General features: G+C 33.7%; 1 protein-coding gene across 3 annotated transcripts; it reads left to right on the top strand.

The window, feature by feature from the left end:
• Window positions 1-52: 52 nt before the first annotated feature.
• Window positions 53-18475, top strand: LOC110997045 (eukaryotic translation initiation factor 4E transporter). 3 transcript variants are annotated; one of them, XM_045634484.1, is made up of 25 exons: window positions 53-610; window positions 3441-3612; window positions 3751-3829; window positions 3969-4203; window positions 4730-4943; window positions 5518-5610; window positions 6436-6501; window positions 6664-6760; window positions 7587-7682; window positions 8085-8198; window positions 8614-8722; window positions 9505-9711; window positions 10284-10411; window positions 10912-11022; window positions 11109-11243; window positions 11581-11680; window positions 11888-12006; window positions 12384-12474; window positions 12871-12927; window positions 14351-14499; window positions 15140-15238; window positions 15490-15561; window positions 15979-16038; window positions 16349-16433; window positions 16548-18475. In XM_045634484.1, exons 1-25 carry the CDS (start codon window positions 532-534, stop codon window positions 16712-16714), a joined length of 2934 nt encoding a protein of 977 aa, XP_045490440.1. In that variant the 5' UTR covers window positions 53-531; the 3' UTR covers window positions 16715-18475. The 3 variants fall into 3 exon arrangements, with proteins under 3 accessions (XP_045490440.1, XP_045490439.1, XP_022120683.2); XM_045634483.1 differs by lacking the exon at window positions 53-610 and adding an exon at window positions 2476-2973; XM_022264991.2 differs by lacking the exons at window positions 53-610; window positions 12871-12927 and adding an exon at window positions 2477-2973.
• The last annotated feature ends 1016 nt before the right edge of the window (window positions 18476-19491 follow it).

Genomic DNA, 19491 nt, shown 5'->3' with positions numbered 1-19491 from the left:
TACTGAGTGAAATTTGTGGAATTTATTGATAGTTTTAAAAATTCAGGCTGCTAACGAACCGAAAAAAATACTTCTTGACAACTGGCAACTGAATATAACCCGTACAATTTATGTTGTACGGTTAATCGATGTGAAGTTTCTGGTAGATTCAATATCATAAAATTTCCGGTTTATATGGTCTCAAAAAGCATATGGCGGACGATTTATTTTGCATTGAAACCTGATAAATTCTTTTAGATAAAATATGATCAGATTGTGACCGCTAAAGTGTATTTGTTATATTTAGATGATAATCGTTAGTTTTTAATGTGTAAATAAGTTTATTATACTTGAAGTTCTGTACATAATATTTTGTTCGTGGACGTTTTCCGTATTGTATTGTGAAAAACGAAAAGTCTGTGATATAAACAATACTTAGGTGATAGAATAATTTTTCTCTATACTTTTGTAAATATTGTATAAATATTTTAGAATTTTAGTAGAGTTAATATATTGAACGAAGACTGAGTTTTTTGTGCGAGATTGCGAGCTATGTCAGCAGTGAGTTTATTGTCTACACTTAAGGAGAAACCAACGGACGACAACCAAAACGATGAAATTAACCAGTCAGGTAAATAATTGTCTCTTATTTTAAATGTTTGTACCTCTCATAATTTAGAAGTACAATGTTGTCAACACTTTCTAATTTAGGCGTCCTAGAATATTCTTAACTGTCCAATTAGTTTTTACCAATACTAGCTTAAATTTTTGACAAATATTCAGGTCAACTAACCTTGCCAATTTCTGAAATAAATATCTGACTATATTAATTATTCCATTATTCATTTATGTTTTCTCTAGTAGTGTTATTTGGTAGGAATATTTACTTAACCTGCCATTGATATAATTTTTTTAATGTTAAAAATACATCATCCCTTCCAGAGCTTGGAATGGAAAACTGTTTATGGGGAAAGTTATTTAAACAATCCTTATTGTTCATTATATTGTTCCTTATTGTCCATTATATTGTTTTTATTAATTTTTATATTGTTCTGTTGATTCTTATTTATGAAAATTAAGTAGTCTTAATAATTACTTTATGTAAGTGGTTGGTAAAATAATGCAAGTTGCTGATGCCCAAGTTATTTTGCTGGTTCTCTTTAGACCAGTGTAAATTCTTTGACATGATTTAGTCTATAAAGTTAGTTTTTGATAACAGAGGCAGTAAGTACTTTGTTTTATTAGTTCAGAAAGTGTTTTGGGTAAATAATGTAATTTAGTATGTGGTGTTTGTACTCATCCATTACATATCATTAAAGCATTGAATATTGAAGACTCATAAATTTAACCTCTTGACTGAATACTTCAATAAACATACCAGGAGTTTTGGATATGGCCCAAATTTTTTATTAATCATATTTATAAAATTATTTAAAACTAATCATATTTTAAGATAAACAAGTATGTAAAAGTATTCTAAAATATATTTATTTTGCAAACCCATGATACCCATGATAATACAATGGATGTTTTACTTACAAATATTACAGAGTCTGAAACCTTATTATATTATGTGTGTACTATACAGTTGAGTTACCTCATAAGATGATTAAAGCCTTGTAATTTTTAAAACCAAGCTAATGATGATAATGTATTTAAAAGATCAGTACAATCAATAAATATTTTTTTGTGTTTTTTAATCAGTTACAACAACAGTATAACATTTTCAACAAATATTATTTTCATAAGTCCTTTTCTCCTGTAGTTAGTGGGATAAAGTGCATAATAAAACAGAAGATTATTTATACTGGATGAAAAGATATTCTTCTGTAAAATTGACAATGACAAAGTTATATAGTTTAATATTATAATATAAAAAACGGTTACTTTGTAGATGTATTTGACATTATCGTGGTTCTCTTTGTAACAGCTTCAATTTACAGTTGACCTAAATTTACCCCTTATACTAACTATAGAATGTCATTAAATACAAAAGTGTAGCTTATTGTCTATTTTATAGGCTATGGAATGGTTGATGTAGGTTCTTGATACAAACTAAAGGGATTAATTCTCCTGCCGTGATTGTAGGGTGCAAGCGAGTGAAGGTCAAGGGTACTCTCCCCCAGTACAACATAACAATGTATTTGCACAAGCTTTATTTGCACTGCACAAACATACATATGATCACTAAAAAAGTAAAAATATATTTAAATATGTTTTAAAAACTGCTGCAAGCATTTATTTAATCACAATTTGCTTTGGCAAATTAGGTTCAAAATTAGAATTATGATAATATGACATATTAAATTTAGTATTTGTCTGAAAATAACAATAACCAAGATTGAAATAAAGTCTCTTTTATTTAAATCTTGGTTTGGAATTTCATAATTAACGCCGTCATGACGGTAGTTTAAAGTTATCATCATTTTAATAAATTTTATTAAACATGAGGGTATGTTAAAATAAGCTTTGGCCGGTGCCATTACAATTTTCAGTCTATAAGACGTTGTCTTTGTGCGTGTACGGATATTCTACCTTAGAAGTTTTTGCGTTTTGTTAAATCGCTTAGAATTTTTATAACAGGATTAGAACCTATTCGTGCTTTTGCGCATATAGCAGCGTTTTGCAAACAAAGTTATTTGTAGTTTAGTGTTAGTGTACATTGTTAGGGTTTACGTAATTATAGTGTTAAGTTTTAATTTTTAAGTAATTTGATGATGGAGATAAAGAACGCTATTTGCAAAACGGCTAAGAAGGGTAGAGCTCGTAGAAAGAAAGAGAACCGTAGCCGTAGGAAGCGTAGTCGTTCATCTAAGGCCAAGCCTAAGATGGCTAACCAAATAACAAGTAAAAATACTACTAAATCACCAGTAAAGTGCGCTGTTCATGCTTTTCTACTACGTTATCAAAGTGCATTAAGGAAGGTGCCTTCTCAATTGCCGCCGAAAATTCACGCCGGCCCGCCTTCTAAGAGAATTAAACGTGTGTCGTGGTGTAAGTTTTAGTTTTTGACACGTTTAGGTTTCTTGTGGCGCGACTATGCAAAATGGCGTCACTGAAAATTTTCCAATATTATACGCACTTTTTGTCTTCGTATTATTTATTATAGAATACAATTATTGACACTGACTTTGATCATACAGACAATAGTTTATAGATAATTCCCTTGCCTATAAATTTAGTGAGGTATTATTAAGCTGGATTTTTAACATACTTATTCTTTTATATAAAAACTATTTTATAGAATCATATCTTCAGTACCTTCATACTTTACTATTAACCACCACTAATAAAAAAAATGTTCAAGTAAAAAAAAATGCCCTCAACTACAAAATCAGTTAAATAATAAACATTTTAAGGCATATGACCTTCAAGTGTCCTTGATGTTTTTGATGATTTGAGGCTACGTCTTTTGATGCGACGCCCAAAGTATTTATATCATATATGTACCATATTCACAGGTCATGACGAAAATTCAGTCTCTGGAGGCAATGGCGACCCGGCAGTGTTGGCAATGGGCCCGGTACGAAAGACGCTGACGTACACGCGCGACGAGCTGATGCGTATACGCAACTCGCCGCTCGTAAAGCAGGGTCTTGAAAACGCGTTCGCCGGGAATGAAGTTATGGCGCTGTAAGTGAAATAAAAAACAAATGCTTATTGCATGCAATGCAATATTTGTTACATCAACTCCGCTGAAGCGAGCTTATTGAAGGGAGTCTTATGTCCACTTTTAGCAATTATAAAATATTCACAACACAAATTTTTCAGAGTATTAAAGAGACGATCAGAGTCACCCCATGAGGAAGAGAAAGGGGCGAAGGGCGACGCACCCAATGAAAATCATAAGGTAAATTTTTACCCCCCATATATACATGAGCATGTCTATAAGCCTATCCATATTATGAGCGTATCACTCTACAAGAAAAACTTAGTTTATTAGTGACGTCTTTTTGTACGTCTATGCTTAAACTTTATTCCTTACTTAGGGTATCTTTCGTGAGCGGGATCGCGAACGGCGTTCGGCCGATCCGCGTGAGCGCGTGCGTAAAGAGAGTGAGAGCGGTGGGGGGATAGTGTTGTCTCCCCAACGGCGTTTGTTCACTTCTGGTTGTGGAGCACCGGGTGCACCAGCCGCTCAACCGCCCCCCCAGCTGGCTAGAACACGCCCGGAGTCGCCCTTGTCTGCCACTGCCCCCCAAACTGTGCAGAAGACAGAGCAAGGTGAGTTGTCACAGCACATTGACATACACGAGATAACACAAACAGTATTGGTGGATAACATGTGTTGTGGCGAGATTGTAAAATTTACCATTTCATGAAATATCGGGACAAATGCCCGTTTACTATCACGTGTTTTTGTGGCTGCTAGTACTATCAGATTAAAACCACATAATTGCTAATATCTTATAAAAAGTAAAGTTTACTATTGTTTTGTGTTTCGTAATGTTTTATTATTTCTCGATCGCAACCTACATGGTCTTTAAGACAATGACTTTTGCTCAATAAAAGCCATTTACAACAATTTAACATAAAGGCCTATATGAATTGGCAATTCCAGGTGACACGTATTTTAAGTTATAATACGATGTTGTATAGGTTTGCCTACATTAATTTGAATTAAGAGTTATATCCGATTTATAATACTTAATAGACGTTCAAAATTTCCCACCAAAAACTATAAAATTGCACCTACATTTAACCATTGTTTTAAATAAGTTCTTAAAATCGGCATCATAATCCTATTTAGCTGGTCGCCGAATCGGGTCGGGTAGGATAATGGTCCGCGACGTGCCAACAAGTGGTTGGGACGAGAACGAATATCGGCCAACAGCGGAGATCTATCGTCCACCCGGCGCGATGCGCGAGCGTGAGCGCGAACGCGACCGTGATCGTGAGCGTGACCGTGACCGTGATCGTGACCGCGACGACCGCCGTGATGACCGACGAACCAATGGTGATAGGTGGGTAGAAAATATTTATTTATTTATTAACACTTCGTTCCATTCATAAAAGGTAATAAAAATATATTAAACATAAATTAATTAAAAGCAACTGGCGGCCTTATCGCTTTAGAGCGATTTCTTCCAGACAACCATACCAAATATTAAATGACTAAGTGGATTTTTCTTCTTATTGATTTCCAATTCATTCAAAGCCTGACAATGCACCATTTTTAAAGCTTATCTTCAACTAAACTTTCGTAGATAGTTTTTTTATATATATACTTAAGTTAATTAGACATAAACGAGATTAACCGCGGTAGCATTTCAAAGTATGTATAAAATATGATTTCATATATACATATGGCAAGAATTAACTTTTAAATAAAAATGCTAAAATTAAATAGTGCATACATAGTTTGCCCGCTAAAACTAAGAATTTACCTGCATGATCCGTATTACCACTATTATGGATAAATAATATTATTGACTTGTTTCAATTATATAGAAATAAAATTGAGATGATGTCCAGTTACCGTCATCGTAGTCGCATACAATACATCATTGAAGGCTTGAAAACATCTTTTATTTGCAGGTTTGAGCGACGTTCATTCGGAAGAGATTCTTTCTCTTCTGACATGAAACGGGAGAGAGACGACAGATTTAACAACGACAAGCACCGAGACAGGTAATTCAATTTGACATGAAATTGTATTTTTTTGCTCATGATTTTTTTGATTTATTATATTAATTTTTTAAATTTATTATGTATTGTAAATGCTTTGGATAGTTAACAATCGTTTAAATAAATAAATGATCATCAGGCTAAGACGCGTGCGTAGTAGTAAAGTGATTAGAAGCGTGTTCTTTTTTTTTTGCAAGTGAACTGCGAATAGTGACGTCGCCTGCGCCGTCCCTTTCCCCTTACTCGCAGCATGCCTGCCAAACTATATGACTACTGAATTTATTTAACCACTAAACAATAATTGGGCACTACTTGCACTACACACCTGCACTAATCAATGTCAATTACTAATCACTTGCACTCGCACTAATCAAAGTAAATACACGCCAGCCACAATAAGGAGTTTAAACATGATACTAATTAATGGAATTAAAAGCTGCGATTTTACATTTTTTTGAATGAAAACAGCGAAATGAAGAAAATAAGCATAGATAGCGTTAAGCATTAGTAAATTTTGTTTATCTCAAAATTATGTAGATCATGTTAATATTGTTTTGATTACTTCGTTTTAATTTATGTCATTAAATGACTGAGATCTTTATAAAATGGGCCATCTCATCTATACATTACTTTACAAATCAGCGACATCTTGTCTCCAATTATTGTAAAAATCCCATAAATGTTAATTTTGATAACATTTTTGATTTGATTATTGAGAGTTACAGAGTAGGGTTTTCATAATAAGATCCTGTACATATTGCGGAGATTAAAATATAGGCAGACTTATAATATTAATTAATTCTAATAATTCCTGTTTCTTTTTGTCAGGGAGGACAATCGCAGATCAGGTGGACGATACGGTAGACGGTATGACAAAGAAGATGAGCCCGAATGGTAAGTTTTATGAAAAAACTGCTATATTGAATAGCGATTGCTATCAACAGACTAACGTCATCTTCTTTTTTTAATAGTCCTACGGACCTTGGTTCAAATGAATTATGACAGATAACTGAATTTTGTCAATGGCGTTTACATTGTATCCATTTCTTTTGATAGGTTTAGCGGAGGACCGACGTCTCAGTTGGAGACGATTGAGTTGCGGGGCTTCGACGAACCTGTTAAGAAGACTAATGGCAAGGAAAAGGAAAATGAGGTGAGATTGATTTTTCAAAAGTATTTAGGTGATGAGCAATCTTTATCCCATAACACAAAATTTGTTCAATTTACATACCGAACATTGCACTAAGCACTATAGCTTTATCGTGCGACATGCCTGAACTCGTAGGTTCAAACCCTGGCTGGGCATCAACGAACTTTCTGCTCATGTGCGCATTTTACTGCTCGTCCTATGAAAAAAAACATCGTGGGAAACCGCCATACCTTAGATATAAAAAGTTGACGCCGTGTGTCAGACACAGAAGGTATTTGCTCGAATGATGTAACAGATATATGTATGGGGCGCGGATTTAAAAGATTACAACTTTTTTTTTAATCCAAAACAGTTGTAGCTTATAGAAGCTAGAAATCACAGATAATATAACTAAGCCTAAACTAAGTACAAAAGAATACTTATCGACAATGGTTTGTACAAAACAATGTTTTAAACCTTATAATACCTTTTCTAAAGTGACACGTCAATAATAGGCGGGCTGGGAAAACAGACTAATTTATTAGCATTACTAAAAGCAGGTAGGCGATAGATGCTACATCTTTCCCCTACAAAACACATGATACATTTTAAACCACTACACTAAAATATAGAAAATATTGCAAAATTTACATAACCTAGTACTTAATCAACTAACCAAATGAAAAACTTTTATATTAGAAAAAACCTTATCAACTATTATTTTTAGCTGGTTTTAAAGCACGCTTAGCTCGAGCCGATAGTTCCTGAGTTGACTCAGACAGAAGTAATGAATGCTTTTTTTTCACATCACAAGACATAAATACATATATTAATGAAACAATTCTTACAGAAATGGAATAACAACAATGGGTCTCAGTCGCCTGCGGAGAAGTGGAGAAAGGAAACGTCTTCCCCAAATCAGACTGAGACTGCGAATACAACTAGTGTAAGTAATAATTATTATTGTCTCAATAAGGCAATTATTGTCATTTCTAACCCATTAAACGCCTTAAGAATTTAAAGTTAATAAAGTACATAATATAATAACAAAATATAGCCAAAATTTTGATCTGGTGAGTCTATGGGGGTGGATGACTCGTATAACAGACTTGTGGACCAGTTGACTATAAATTATAATTACTAAGTGAACTGGGGTCGGATTTATTATGAAACTTGGATGAAATGAATTAAAGTGTTTTTCTAGTTTTATTTTTTATTTTAAGAAAAATGCTGTAAAAAACTTCAAAAATAAAACGAAACTTTAACATTTGTTTCCCCGTTACATATAATTGATTTCTTCTAATTTTATTTCGATATAATTGAATTATCTTCACTTTTCGTTGTACAGGATAAGGATTCAGGTGTGGAATCCAAACCCGAGGAACCGGCTGTCAATAATGATCAACCCGATTTTAATTTGGACGAATTCCTCCAATTCGACCAAATACCCGACGTGCTTACTGTAAGTGGCTTTTAGAAATACATTATATGCGTTTTATCAATTCAAATTTAGCAGGACTGGACACTTATTGTAAATTTAAAATAAATAATAACATTATAATCCGATAAAGTGTATATACATCTAATACTCGGTGTTCAATGTATATGTATAACAGCAGAGAAGAGAAGATTTATGATTTAAAATGAGATCTTTAATTAATTGTCTAGAGGTTCAATTATCTCTCTGATTTAACTACTTTCCTGCGACATACATAATTGCATTGAAGTTTGGTTTTTAACCTGGACTGCAATCCGAAGATAATGTCCAATAGTATAAATACATAAATATCTTTTTAAAAGGGTAATTTATCAGTAATATATACATTACCCTTTTAAAAAGATATTTCAGTTGCAATAACTTGTATATTTGATGGTAGAATGGCACAGGAGATACTGAAGAGAGCAGATTCAGTCGGTGGTTCCGGAGAGAGAGTCCCACGAATGATTCGAAGCACTATGAAAGACTTATGCATAATATGGTTGATGGTATGATAATTTACTTACTTATATTATTTGTGTTAATGTAATTAACTTAGTTTAAACCTTATTTATAATGTTTTTCTAGTTACTTTGGGATAAAATGAAATTATTTATTGCAATTTGTATTACATTCGCTTAAGCTAGAAACTACTAAGTTTAATTTTTGAAGTGAAACTTCTTTAGAATCGTTGTGATTTCAAACCGGATGCAACGAAAAAGCGACAGTAAAAAGAGACAGAAACATTAATTCATATGATTTAACGTGGGAGAAAATGAGATAGATAAACTTCTTTCGAATCGTCGTGATTTCAAACCGGATGCAGCGGTAAAGACAGACAGAAACATCAATTCATCATATGATTTAACGTGGGAGAAAATGAGATAGGAGGCATTATACAGCCTCTATTTACTGCCGCTTTTTTTTTGATCGAATTTCAAACTTTCGTTGTTTTAGTTTTTGTCAAATTAAAGATTTATATTAAACTTATAAATTAAAATGTATAATTAAAATATACTGTTTTTAAAGAACACACACATTTAGATAGTGGAAAATGATTAATTTATATTTGTTTTTGAAGGTTTCACTTCTACCATGTGTGAATTGCACAAATGTTTTTTTTTTGTAATTAGAGTCTGTACAATAAATCTTTATTATTTAAGAATAAAATGTGTTAACGTACTTTAAGCATAGTTAAATCCATCGCCGCAAGGTTTTAAGTAAATATCTAGATTTGTTGGTTTCATTTCTAGTATGTACAATGGGAATCATGTAAATGAATTTTCTTCAGATCTCGATAATTCAACCAAAATAGAACCACCTACTAGTACGATGAATATGAGCGGAATGCCCATGGGCGGCGGTATGCTTAATGGTGTGACCGCTATGAATAACTTGCCCATGGGCGGCTTCATGGAGCAGCCGTTTAATCCACCTACCAGCACGCCATCTTTGTTGGACCTGCTGAGGGCGAACCCATATCCGGATGAACGATCAGGTAAGCATTTTGTTGCCTTATTTAAAATATGTCTTTTAAAATTTTATCAGTTTAAAAATAACCCTGATATCTCAAATCAAATCAAATCAAAATTTATTTATTCAGTTTAGATGCGACTTAAGGCATGCTTATGAATGTCAAAAACGTTTACAAAATTCGCGAAAGAGCAAAACTACGCCATCCGTTCGCAAGACTACCAGGAGGTCTTGTTCTGAGAAGAACGGGCAAGAAATATAAGATTGTCTTTTATTAACATAACTTTTACACATTTAAAGAAAAACACTTTTTTACGGATTATAGTTATGTATTATTGTATTTAAACTTATAATTATTTGGACATAATTTTAAATTTAAACCGACGTTTCGCGTGCTTTACAGCGTGCGTGGTCACGGTGACCACGCTTTAAATTTACGCGTTTAAATTTAAAATTATGTCCAAATAATTATAAGTTTAAATACAATAATACATAACTATAATCCGTAAAAAAGTGTTTTTCTTTAAAAGAAATATAATATAAGATATCTATCAACCTATCTTTATTAAAAACGCTACCAATCATTGTGTGTTTCAGAGTTGAATCCGAACGTAAGCGGTAAGATTCACAGCTTAGAAGAGCTCGAAGCTCGTCTGCGACCGCAGCCACCTGCGCATGCGCAACCGCCGCCAGCTGAAAGAGACTTGTCTGCCTTCAAACGACTCGTGAGTGTTTCTTAATAGCTTAAGCTACGGTAAAACGTAATTAAAATTAATTTTTATATAAAATTTTAGTTATGCTAATTAATTCAGCTAACTAAGTGTCTTTAATTGCACACTTTATCTATATTTTAATTTAACAATTTTCTTTGAATTATCAAACCCCAATCCTAATTATTCTATATTAGTATATAAGACGCAGACTCTGTGGAGTGGTTGAGGGAAGGAACTGTATCAAATAGCACGACCGACCCTCAACCACCAAACCTACAATTAATTTATAAACTTACTGTATACTTTAAATAAATAAATGGAACTACAATTAATATTAAGATAGCTTAGCTTCCTCGGCCCCGGGGCGTAAGTCGCCGGGGAGGTAGGCACACTAGAAATTTAAAAAAAAAAAAACCCCCAATCCTAAGGTGGATTAGACATCGAGATTTAAAAATATTTTTAAGCGCTTGTGATTATTAGTTACATGAGACAAGTGATATTTGTGTTTTTAGCTAGCTCAAGTATCGGGCGGTCACGTGGTACCCGCGGATCGTGCGCGTGCGCCGCCAACCGCGCATCATGCTCACCACAACGCGCCCGCGCAGCCCATGAGCCTTTTGCAGGTACAACTTGTTTTCTGATGTACTTATAAACGCTTTGCTATTATACTCTAGAATGTTTAACACTGAATGTTCTAATTGGTTTATAGATGTTGAACAAAAGTTTGGAAAAGCAACAGCAGCAACAGCAGCAGCAGCAGCAGCAACAACAACAGCAGCAGCAGAAGGTGCAGCAGCAGCCGCACATCCCACCGGAGCTCCTATACAAGCTCCTACATGTACAGGTTTGAAATTAATACTTTGTTTTACTGTGATGGATCTGTCTAAATATTTAATTAATTTTATTTAGAACGGGTTAATTCATTATAGATTAGTTAACACATATCTAGTGTGCATGATTTTAATTGTTGAATATTATTTGTTTTATATTAAGTATATATCCGAACTAATTGGAAATCTTCATCTTTTGTACATGCATTGTATGCATATTGTTATTATATGCATATTGCATGTTTTAAGAATCTACAAAGTATCAGTTGATCAGCACATGAAGAAAACGCTTTTTTAACGGATTGAAGCTATGTATTATTAGTAAGTCTTAATAATTTTTCCATATTTCAGCGGCAGCAACAAGCGCCGAGTAGCGAGATGGGGCCTGTGGGTCTTTCGAATGCTGATAGAGAACTGCTACAGCGGCCTGAAGCCCAAGCTATCATACATGGTAGGGCTTTTTACAGCAAGACTTTAGTTTAGAATCTAATGCATTATATATTTAATTTTATTATTATTCACTAAATTGTCTTTGCTGTTCTGTCGTATCTAGGTTAGCATATTAGAAGTTATAACTTTCGTCAAAAAAAAAAAACAATTGTCTGATTTTTTACCCTCAAAATCTTTGAAATAATTAACAAAAATTAAATCATTGCAGGTCTAAAAGCCGGTGAGATAACAGTTCAGCATCTGATGCAGCAGCTGGGTAACCCTGGTCTGCAAAGCAGGCATCGGGAAGTCTTGCTCACCATACTCCGGTTGAACCATCAGAGACAGGTAACTTTTAAAGTAGGACCAAGTTATCAACTAACATAAACGGAATGTCTTATGTGAGCTTTTTGTTTTGATTTATTTCATCATAAAAAAAATTTCATTAAACTGATTTTAATGAAATTTTCAATGCAGTCGTTTCTTAGGTTCTTTATAAATGGGAACAATATTATTTTTTTGTGTAATATTTGGCATAGATAAAGAAATAATTAAGTTTATTAAGGAAATTTTAATGGGTCACTGAAAATCCTAGATATCTATCTAGTTTCTGTGATTCTGATGATAACTTCAGATTTAAAAAAAAACAGCTTTCTGAAGCTGAGTTTGGGCGGTAGAATTATGTAAAGCTTTTAATAATTTTTAAATAAATTAAAATATTGCAGCAAATGGTCGGATCCCCTCTTCCAAATGTGAACCCTCATCTCGGAGTCTCTCATCATCAGCCACTGAGGCTCTCACCAGTGCCGCAGACAGGTCAGTTCTACTTATTGTAGCTGACCATATTTTAATAAAATTAAATAAGAATCTTTATATACTTTGCGTGCCTTGGCTACAGAATATCTCTAAGAATAAACAAATTACTAAAAAATATGATTTAGTAACCCGTAACAAAACAAAAATATGGTACTTTTTTCCTCTTTTAGGAAATAATTATCCTTATCTAACTATGGCCACGAAATGATCAGTTTGATATCTCTCATTGGTTGTATTACCATATACAAAATATGTTAATGAAATGTATGAAATGTTTCAGGCACATATGCAAACATTTCCCTTACAGCTTTACATATTGCGTGGCTATTAATATAGATTTTTAGAACAATTCCTTGTAGAGGTAAAATTATGTCAGTTGTATCTCACTGGACGCAGCTTTTTGCATGTCACCGATGATGGCTAGTCCAAACCCGCTCGGAACTCACCAACAAGGTAGACCGCTAGAAGACTTAGATATAGATAATGCCACATGTAAGAAATTACGCAATAAAATAATGCACAGTAGTATATAATGTTAAAACGTCTACACGTGCTAGTTTATCTCAAGTATAATAATGTATATGTCGCAGCCAATAAGCTTAATTAGCCGTATAATTAATAGCCTAGTCGTTTAACTAAACGGTGCCGTTTAACTAGCTGCCTGAAAGATGTTCAGCCAGTTGATCAAACACCTAGGCAAATGACTTCGATCGATGACATTTCATTGCTTGCCTGGCCTGTTGACCGTTAATTTAAATTCGGTTCCACTTTCGGCCACTCTCAAACTCGAAACAAAACATAATTGTTTATATGGCGTCGGCAAACTACAGCTTTGATAGTGTTTTCATTTCATGAAAAACAACAAGTACAATGGCAGCCTAGAATAATGTGAATTTGACTCAAGCAATTTGAAGAAATATTTTTCTGACATATGAATCAATATTTTTTTAATTTATGCCATTAATAATAGCTTAAGCATTAGCCAACGCTACTGCTGAATTTTTTCCATGCCGCTAGCTAAACGGCGCCGTTTAGTTAAAAAGCTCGGCTGTTAATTGAAGGGCTAATTCAGCTAGTTGGCTGCGACATATGTATTGAATAAATCCATACATTGGATTTAAAGAATAGTGAAATAGTACTTGATTTTTGAATACAAAAATTGATATTTTCGAGGGATAGAAAATACTCATTTTCGTTGCCATATTGTTCATTTGGCTGTTTTAGCCATAGTTGTTAAAGAGTCCAGTATTTGTAATTTTAAGAAAGATTTTCCATGAATTAGACATGTTTGTTTTACTTCCGAACCCAATAATTAATCCACAATCTGAGATCAGACAGTCGATCGATCTCCTATCTGCATTCCAATAACCAAACCCTTCGAAGACAATCCATTGTTGGACGGACGATGGATCGAATGCAATATCTTCGCTCTTTACACTCATATTTGATAATCAATATAGACCAAATAAAGTAAATAAAACCGTTCAAATAATATTAAAATATACATGTCTATGTTTTAAACATATCAAATAGCTTTTTAATTATGTATTTATAAACTGGTGTAAGTTAAAATTTTAAGAAAGGATATTGGCACAGTTGAACTGTCATTTTCATACAAAGGTCTATCCACATACACCGATCCGACCTATCATGGATAGCTTTTATCGACAGATGGCGATTACAATACGTCGATTGGTTATAGGCACCATCTATCTCAGATGGTGGATCAAGATGGGTTATTGAGTTTGGGCGTAAAGCAATGCTGCTGATATAAAGTTAGAATATTTTTCTAATTAAAATATGCATTGGTTTTAAGAAGACAAACAAAAATGAACACTCTTTAATATTTCAATTGACACAAAATATTAAATCAAAGGTCGTATACCGTCCCCACGGGAGATGATCCACTCGCAGTCGCTGATGCAGGGCGCGATTCTCAAGAAGAAGCTGGAGGAACGCCATCGACGTGAGATGCAGCAGCAGCAGATCAAGCATCCCACACCCATCTCGTTCACACCCACCTCGGTAAGTTACGGGTACAAAGCAATTATATATAAACAAAAGCGTTCAGTGTGAAAAAGATAGCTGCAATACTATAAGATTACCGTAAGATTAATGTTCGTTGAATCATTAAACGCCCATTATACACTTAGTAGTATACTTTGCTATTTTATAATACCTATTCTAATATGGAAAGTATCTTTCTTTATCAATCTTACGAACAACTACTAAGAGGTAGTCCATTTACCAAATAATGTTATATAACAGTACATCTGAATTGACTTTATGTACGCCTTTATCACTCGCTCGTACGATGAAGGAAAACATCGTGACCCATAATGTTGACGGTGTGTGTGTATGTATGGCAGAGAAGGCTGGAACCTCACAAAAGAGATTCAAAATTTGACGCCCAAAAGAGTAGCGCCACTGGTATTTTTACGTCTGGCTTAAAATAATTGGAACCTCACCTGTTACTTAAAATAAATGCAACTTTCAACTGTCAGTTTCGTCCTCTAACCACTTTTGTCTAATCTGTGGACAGTGGCCTACAATGTTTTTTTATTATAGAACGGGGGGCAAACGGGCAGGAGACTCTAGTTTGCAAATGCTAACGATAAAATGCCCTTGTGTAACTTTGTTTCTTTACTTACATTTGTATATTCAGGTGTTACGCAAGATGACAGCAGAGAAGGAGTCGGACGCCCCAAGCCCTAAGCAGTGGAGCCAACCCCATAAGCTACCCCAAGGCAGGCCCATTGTTAAGGTGCAGATGTTCTTTAAACAATAATTTCCCTAATTGTTATTTGATTATAAAGTATATTATGATTTCTTGAATATATTTATGGGCTACCAGAACATAACTACCAATTCTACAATATCTGTATGGATTTACAATTTATTGTGCATATTATAATCTACAATTTAAAACATTACAAAAATAAAGAGAAAACAGATGTAATTTTTTTTTAAAATTGCACTGTTAATTCATTTTATACTAAAGTCATTTATTTTCAGGGAAACCAAAGCGGTGGAGCGCCCATGGGCTACGCTCCTTCACCCAGTGAATATCACTACATGAGCCAACAGGTAACTTTCGTTATTTTTTTATGTATTTTTTTATAAGTATAGAAAACAGGTATTTCCTCATTTACATTATCAAAAAAGAATAAGCCCATCCTACCACTTATTACATTGAATCTTGGCACAAAACCAACTTTGCTTAGTAATGTTAATACTCGGAACAAACGCAGGCTGCAATTTCCCCGTACTAGACTCTTTTCTCTCGGCCTACACTCTCTGTCTTCTTTTCCGATGAGTATGAATGCCTATAGGTTCACATTTCATTACGTGGAATAAGTGATACCTTGATGATCTTATGTTCCAAAATAAACGTATGTTAATATTTTATTTCAGAGATCTTTCGTTTATTTTTTTAAATAAATTTTAAATAGTAATACTACTAATGCATTAGAATTCTAACAATTTTCAAATCTTGTATTTCAGCAAATGTCTGGTGTACGTCAATTCCCTCACCAACAATCGAGACAACCGGTTAATAATACGGTTAGTTTTTGACAATTTTTATAAAGGGATAGACTTTTAGTGTAAAATATGCATTATATTAATGATAATAGCGAGGCTAATTATTATACGTATTATTAAATTAGTTCTTAACTAAAAGACTTATCGTCTATATATTTTTAACACTGTGTATAAGTTAGAAATTAGCAATAAAATTAACGATGTAATAACTCGGAAATTGATTTTTTGTGCTAATTTTCCATAGTCCTTGATTTTTTACTAGTCCGAGTGTGATTGGATTTTCTTGTCGTTTCTATTTTAAATGGTCGTTAAATGTTTGGTATGTTTTCAGTTTAACATGAACATGAGCCGAGGAATGTCGGGCGGTACCACGCTGCATCAGCTTCTAGTGAATTCGCACCAGAGGTCGTTGAACGGTCAGTTACTTACATAGCCTTCTGTTAGTTCTAAAATTGTTCCATTCCTCGTTCTTTGTTAATATATGAATATTGTGAAGACCTTAATCTAAATAACCCTTTTTGTTCTTGCAGAAGTGAACAGCGGTGGTGGTGACAATCAGCTAGCCAAGTGGTTTTCGCCGGAATTACTTGCGCGTGCGTCCGAGGGCAAACTTCCATCAGTGCACGTACCTAATGCCCTCTCCTTAGAAGACCTTGAGCGACACCACCACTCACCAGCGCCGCCGGTGCGCAACTGAGTCCGATGACGCGATTTGTAACTCTCCTACCCTCCATTTTGTTCTATTTTTTAAAATTTATGCGGGTAGAACCGGCATGACTGATTTTTGACGGAATTGGACAATTCCGAAAGTGAAGAATTCGGAATACCGTTTACGGAATATTCTCATCTTTTAATTTTAAAAATTTAAATCACTCGTCGTGGCCCGAATTTACAAGCCAGAGTTTGAAAAGTTGCAGTTACCATTTACAAGCGAAATAACAGCAATAACATGTGTCTTATATTATAAATTTTACAAAGCATAAATATAGCGATGGTTGGAATTTAAGTGGTCTCAAAATTACTATATATTTCAAAATGAGACCTTATCAGCTATTAATCGAAAAATGGTAATTAAAAATTGGCCAGATGCTGCTGAGATGAAGATTGTATTGATGCGGTGATTTCAAAACGACTCAAAGATGGAGAATAATTGCTGGTACAATTAGTTTCTTTCCGGTAACTTTTTTTTTGTCGAATAGGACTTTTTTCTGTCAAACGAAATGCTCGTTGATAAAGTTTTGACAATCTTGTGTTTTTGAGCGAGTTTCATCGCATACTCACAAATTGTTACGAAATTATGTAATGGTTTTACAATTGAAAATAATTTGTTTTTCGACTGCATCCAATAAAAACGTGTGAAATATTTTTATTGGATGCAGTTGGATTAAGGTTCTGGCAGATATTCCAATTTTCAATTATCGCAAAACTTGCTACTTGGGTTGTTTGACAAATTAAATTGTGTGATGGCAGAACATGATTTTGTAAAAATACCTAAAATCCATGTTGGAGGAATCCGTCGACAAATAATTTGACTAAAGAATGTATTTATTGCCTTTTAGGTAAAGTGATAGTCTCCGGAATATGAAATGTTTAAGTAACTCTTATTAGTGTACTTTTTGATATAGCATGCTACAAACGAACAAAGTTGTTTTTACATTCGAGTACCGCTGACAATGGCCGTTGAGCAATTGGGCAATTCATATTTATTCAATCACTTCTCGTTAATTTGCCTTATATTGCTTACGAAACTTGCATTCATCAAAACGCGAATAATCCATTTTTATTATATCAATGCAGAGCATATACCAAGAGCTAAATTTATGTTTAGCACCGCTTCGAGCATGGTGTACTCAGGTGGTATTAATGTAAGCTTAGCTTTTGGTCTATAATAAGATGACGAGTTGAGACCTGGGCCTGTCAATTATATTTTTATTTCCATTCGATCACCCGTCCAAACGTTTCGGCTCATCTTATGCAATACAAACCTAAGGTCAATAGAAAGAAATAACTAGTAAATGTATAGGCGATTTGACGCAAGTAATTAAGGGTCTCGTTTTATGTGGAAATTAAAACTGATAATAATATTCTACATTACATACAGATTTCTATCAGTTTAAATTTTGAGATTTCGGTCAATCATGTGTCCTTTGATACTATTTTTTTATTAATTCACATCTATTACATGAGGCTTTGGTTAAACCAAGATAAATTAAAGTAGGTCTTAGTAATAAATGGAAATGTATAAAATGTCTTGATCTTATCGCAAAAAGTCAATTTTGCGGTAACGTAATTTTAGTCCAATTAGGAGTCTAAAATGTTCAAAGACTGGCATGTTTGCGTTGCGAGCAAGTTGACTTTTTAGGGAGTAGTGATATACGAAGAAACGATTAAGGCGCTCTGAAGTCGCTCAATAAAACAGATTGTCAGCTTTAAATTATTAAAGAAAAATTCAAAGTTTTACGATGTTTTATTTATATTATCCTCTTATACTAAATTGTATGTATTATTAGATTACCGTCATATTTTTTTAATATTTTATCATTTTTAATTTATCATGTTTAAAGTTAAACAAGCCATGTCATTCACAGATAACGCGGCCCGCCTAAGCATGACTTCTCATCTCAATTTCACAATCTCCGCCAGCAAGTCAGTTTATACATTTAACTACTGTCTGACTACTACATAGGTAGTATATGTTGCATTTATATCAACTACTATTATTATGCAGTTGATAATAATGTCTTATTTAAGTACTCAATGATAATACCATTCTTTTGCCAGCAACAAGGTCATGTAGACCTAGTAAGCTAATGGATAGTTCACGCGTTGCGGGCATGCGCAGTACAAAAATTCAATACAAATATACGTAATGATTAAAAATTACACGAACATCAGTGTCCTATTTCAAACCATTCCTCTCCGTCTCTTCGTTCAGTCGACACGTCTATATCTTTTTTATGTAATTCCTGAACCTAAACCTGTGTTTTGTCTTGTTTAGGTCGTTGTTGATTAGGTCGGAGAGTTTCTTTTTAATGGAAGTAAGGTTTTTTCCGTATTGGAAACTATAGTTAAATAGAAAATAAAAAAATATGTGAACTTTCTTAGAGATTTTTGGCAAAACAATTATACTATGCAGTCTTTATTTATTTGACATAATTAATAAGCTTATCTAGTAGATCATCGAGAATAACAAAAAATAACAATTATGGAATGTAAGATGTTTTAAATATTTCGTTTATTTGTGCTTCAAAATGAACACTAAGAGTTTTAATCACTTAAAACCAATGACATTACGCAATTAAATAATTGTCTTTGCTACAGTACAACCGAAGGCCAGGAAAACACTGGCAAAAAATATCACTGGACGGAGGGATTTCTCATATAATTTGTAAAGACCAAGCCCATTTTGCGTAGCTAAACAAGAAGTAGAATTAATATAAATATTGAATTTGCTTGAGGTTACAGTAATTATAT

This window comes from Pieris rapae, chromosome 3 (genome assembly GCF_905147795.1).
Source record: "Pieris rapae chromosome 3, ilPieRapa1.1, whole genome shotgun sequence".
In the NCBI taxonomy this organism is placed as follows: domain Eukaryota; kingdom Metazoa; phylum Arthropoda; class Insecta; order Lepidoptera; family Pieridae; genus Pieris; species Pieris rapae.
This window is presented reverse-complemented; position numbering and strand designations above follow the sequence as displayed.

Coding starts and splice junctions, on each gene's coding strand:
- LOC110997045 (XM_045634483.1), top strand. CDS start 2,694: ATGATGGAGATAAAGAACGCTATTTGCAAAACGGCTAAGAAGGGTAGA. Junction 5,611..6,435: donor AACGACAAGCACCGAGACAG/GTAATTCAATTT, acceptor TCTTTTTGTCAG/GGAGGACAATCGCAGATCAG. Junction 7,683..8,084: donor AGACTGCGAATACAACTAGT/GTAAGTAATAAT, acceptor TTCGTTGTACAG/GATAAGGATTCAGGTGTGGA.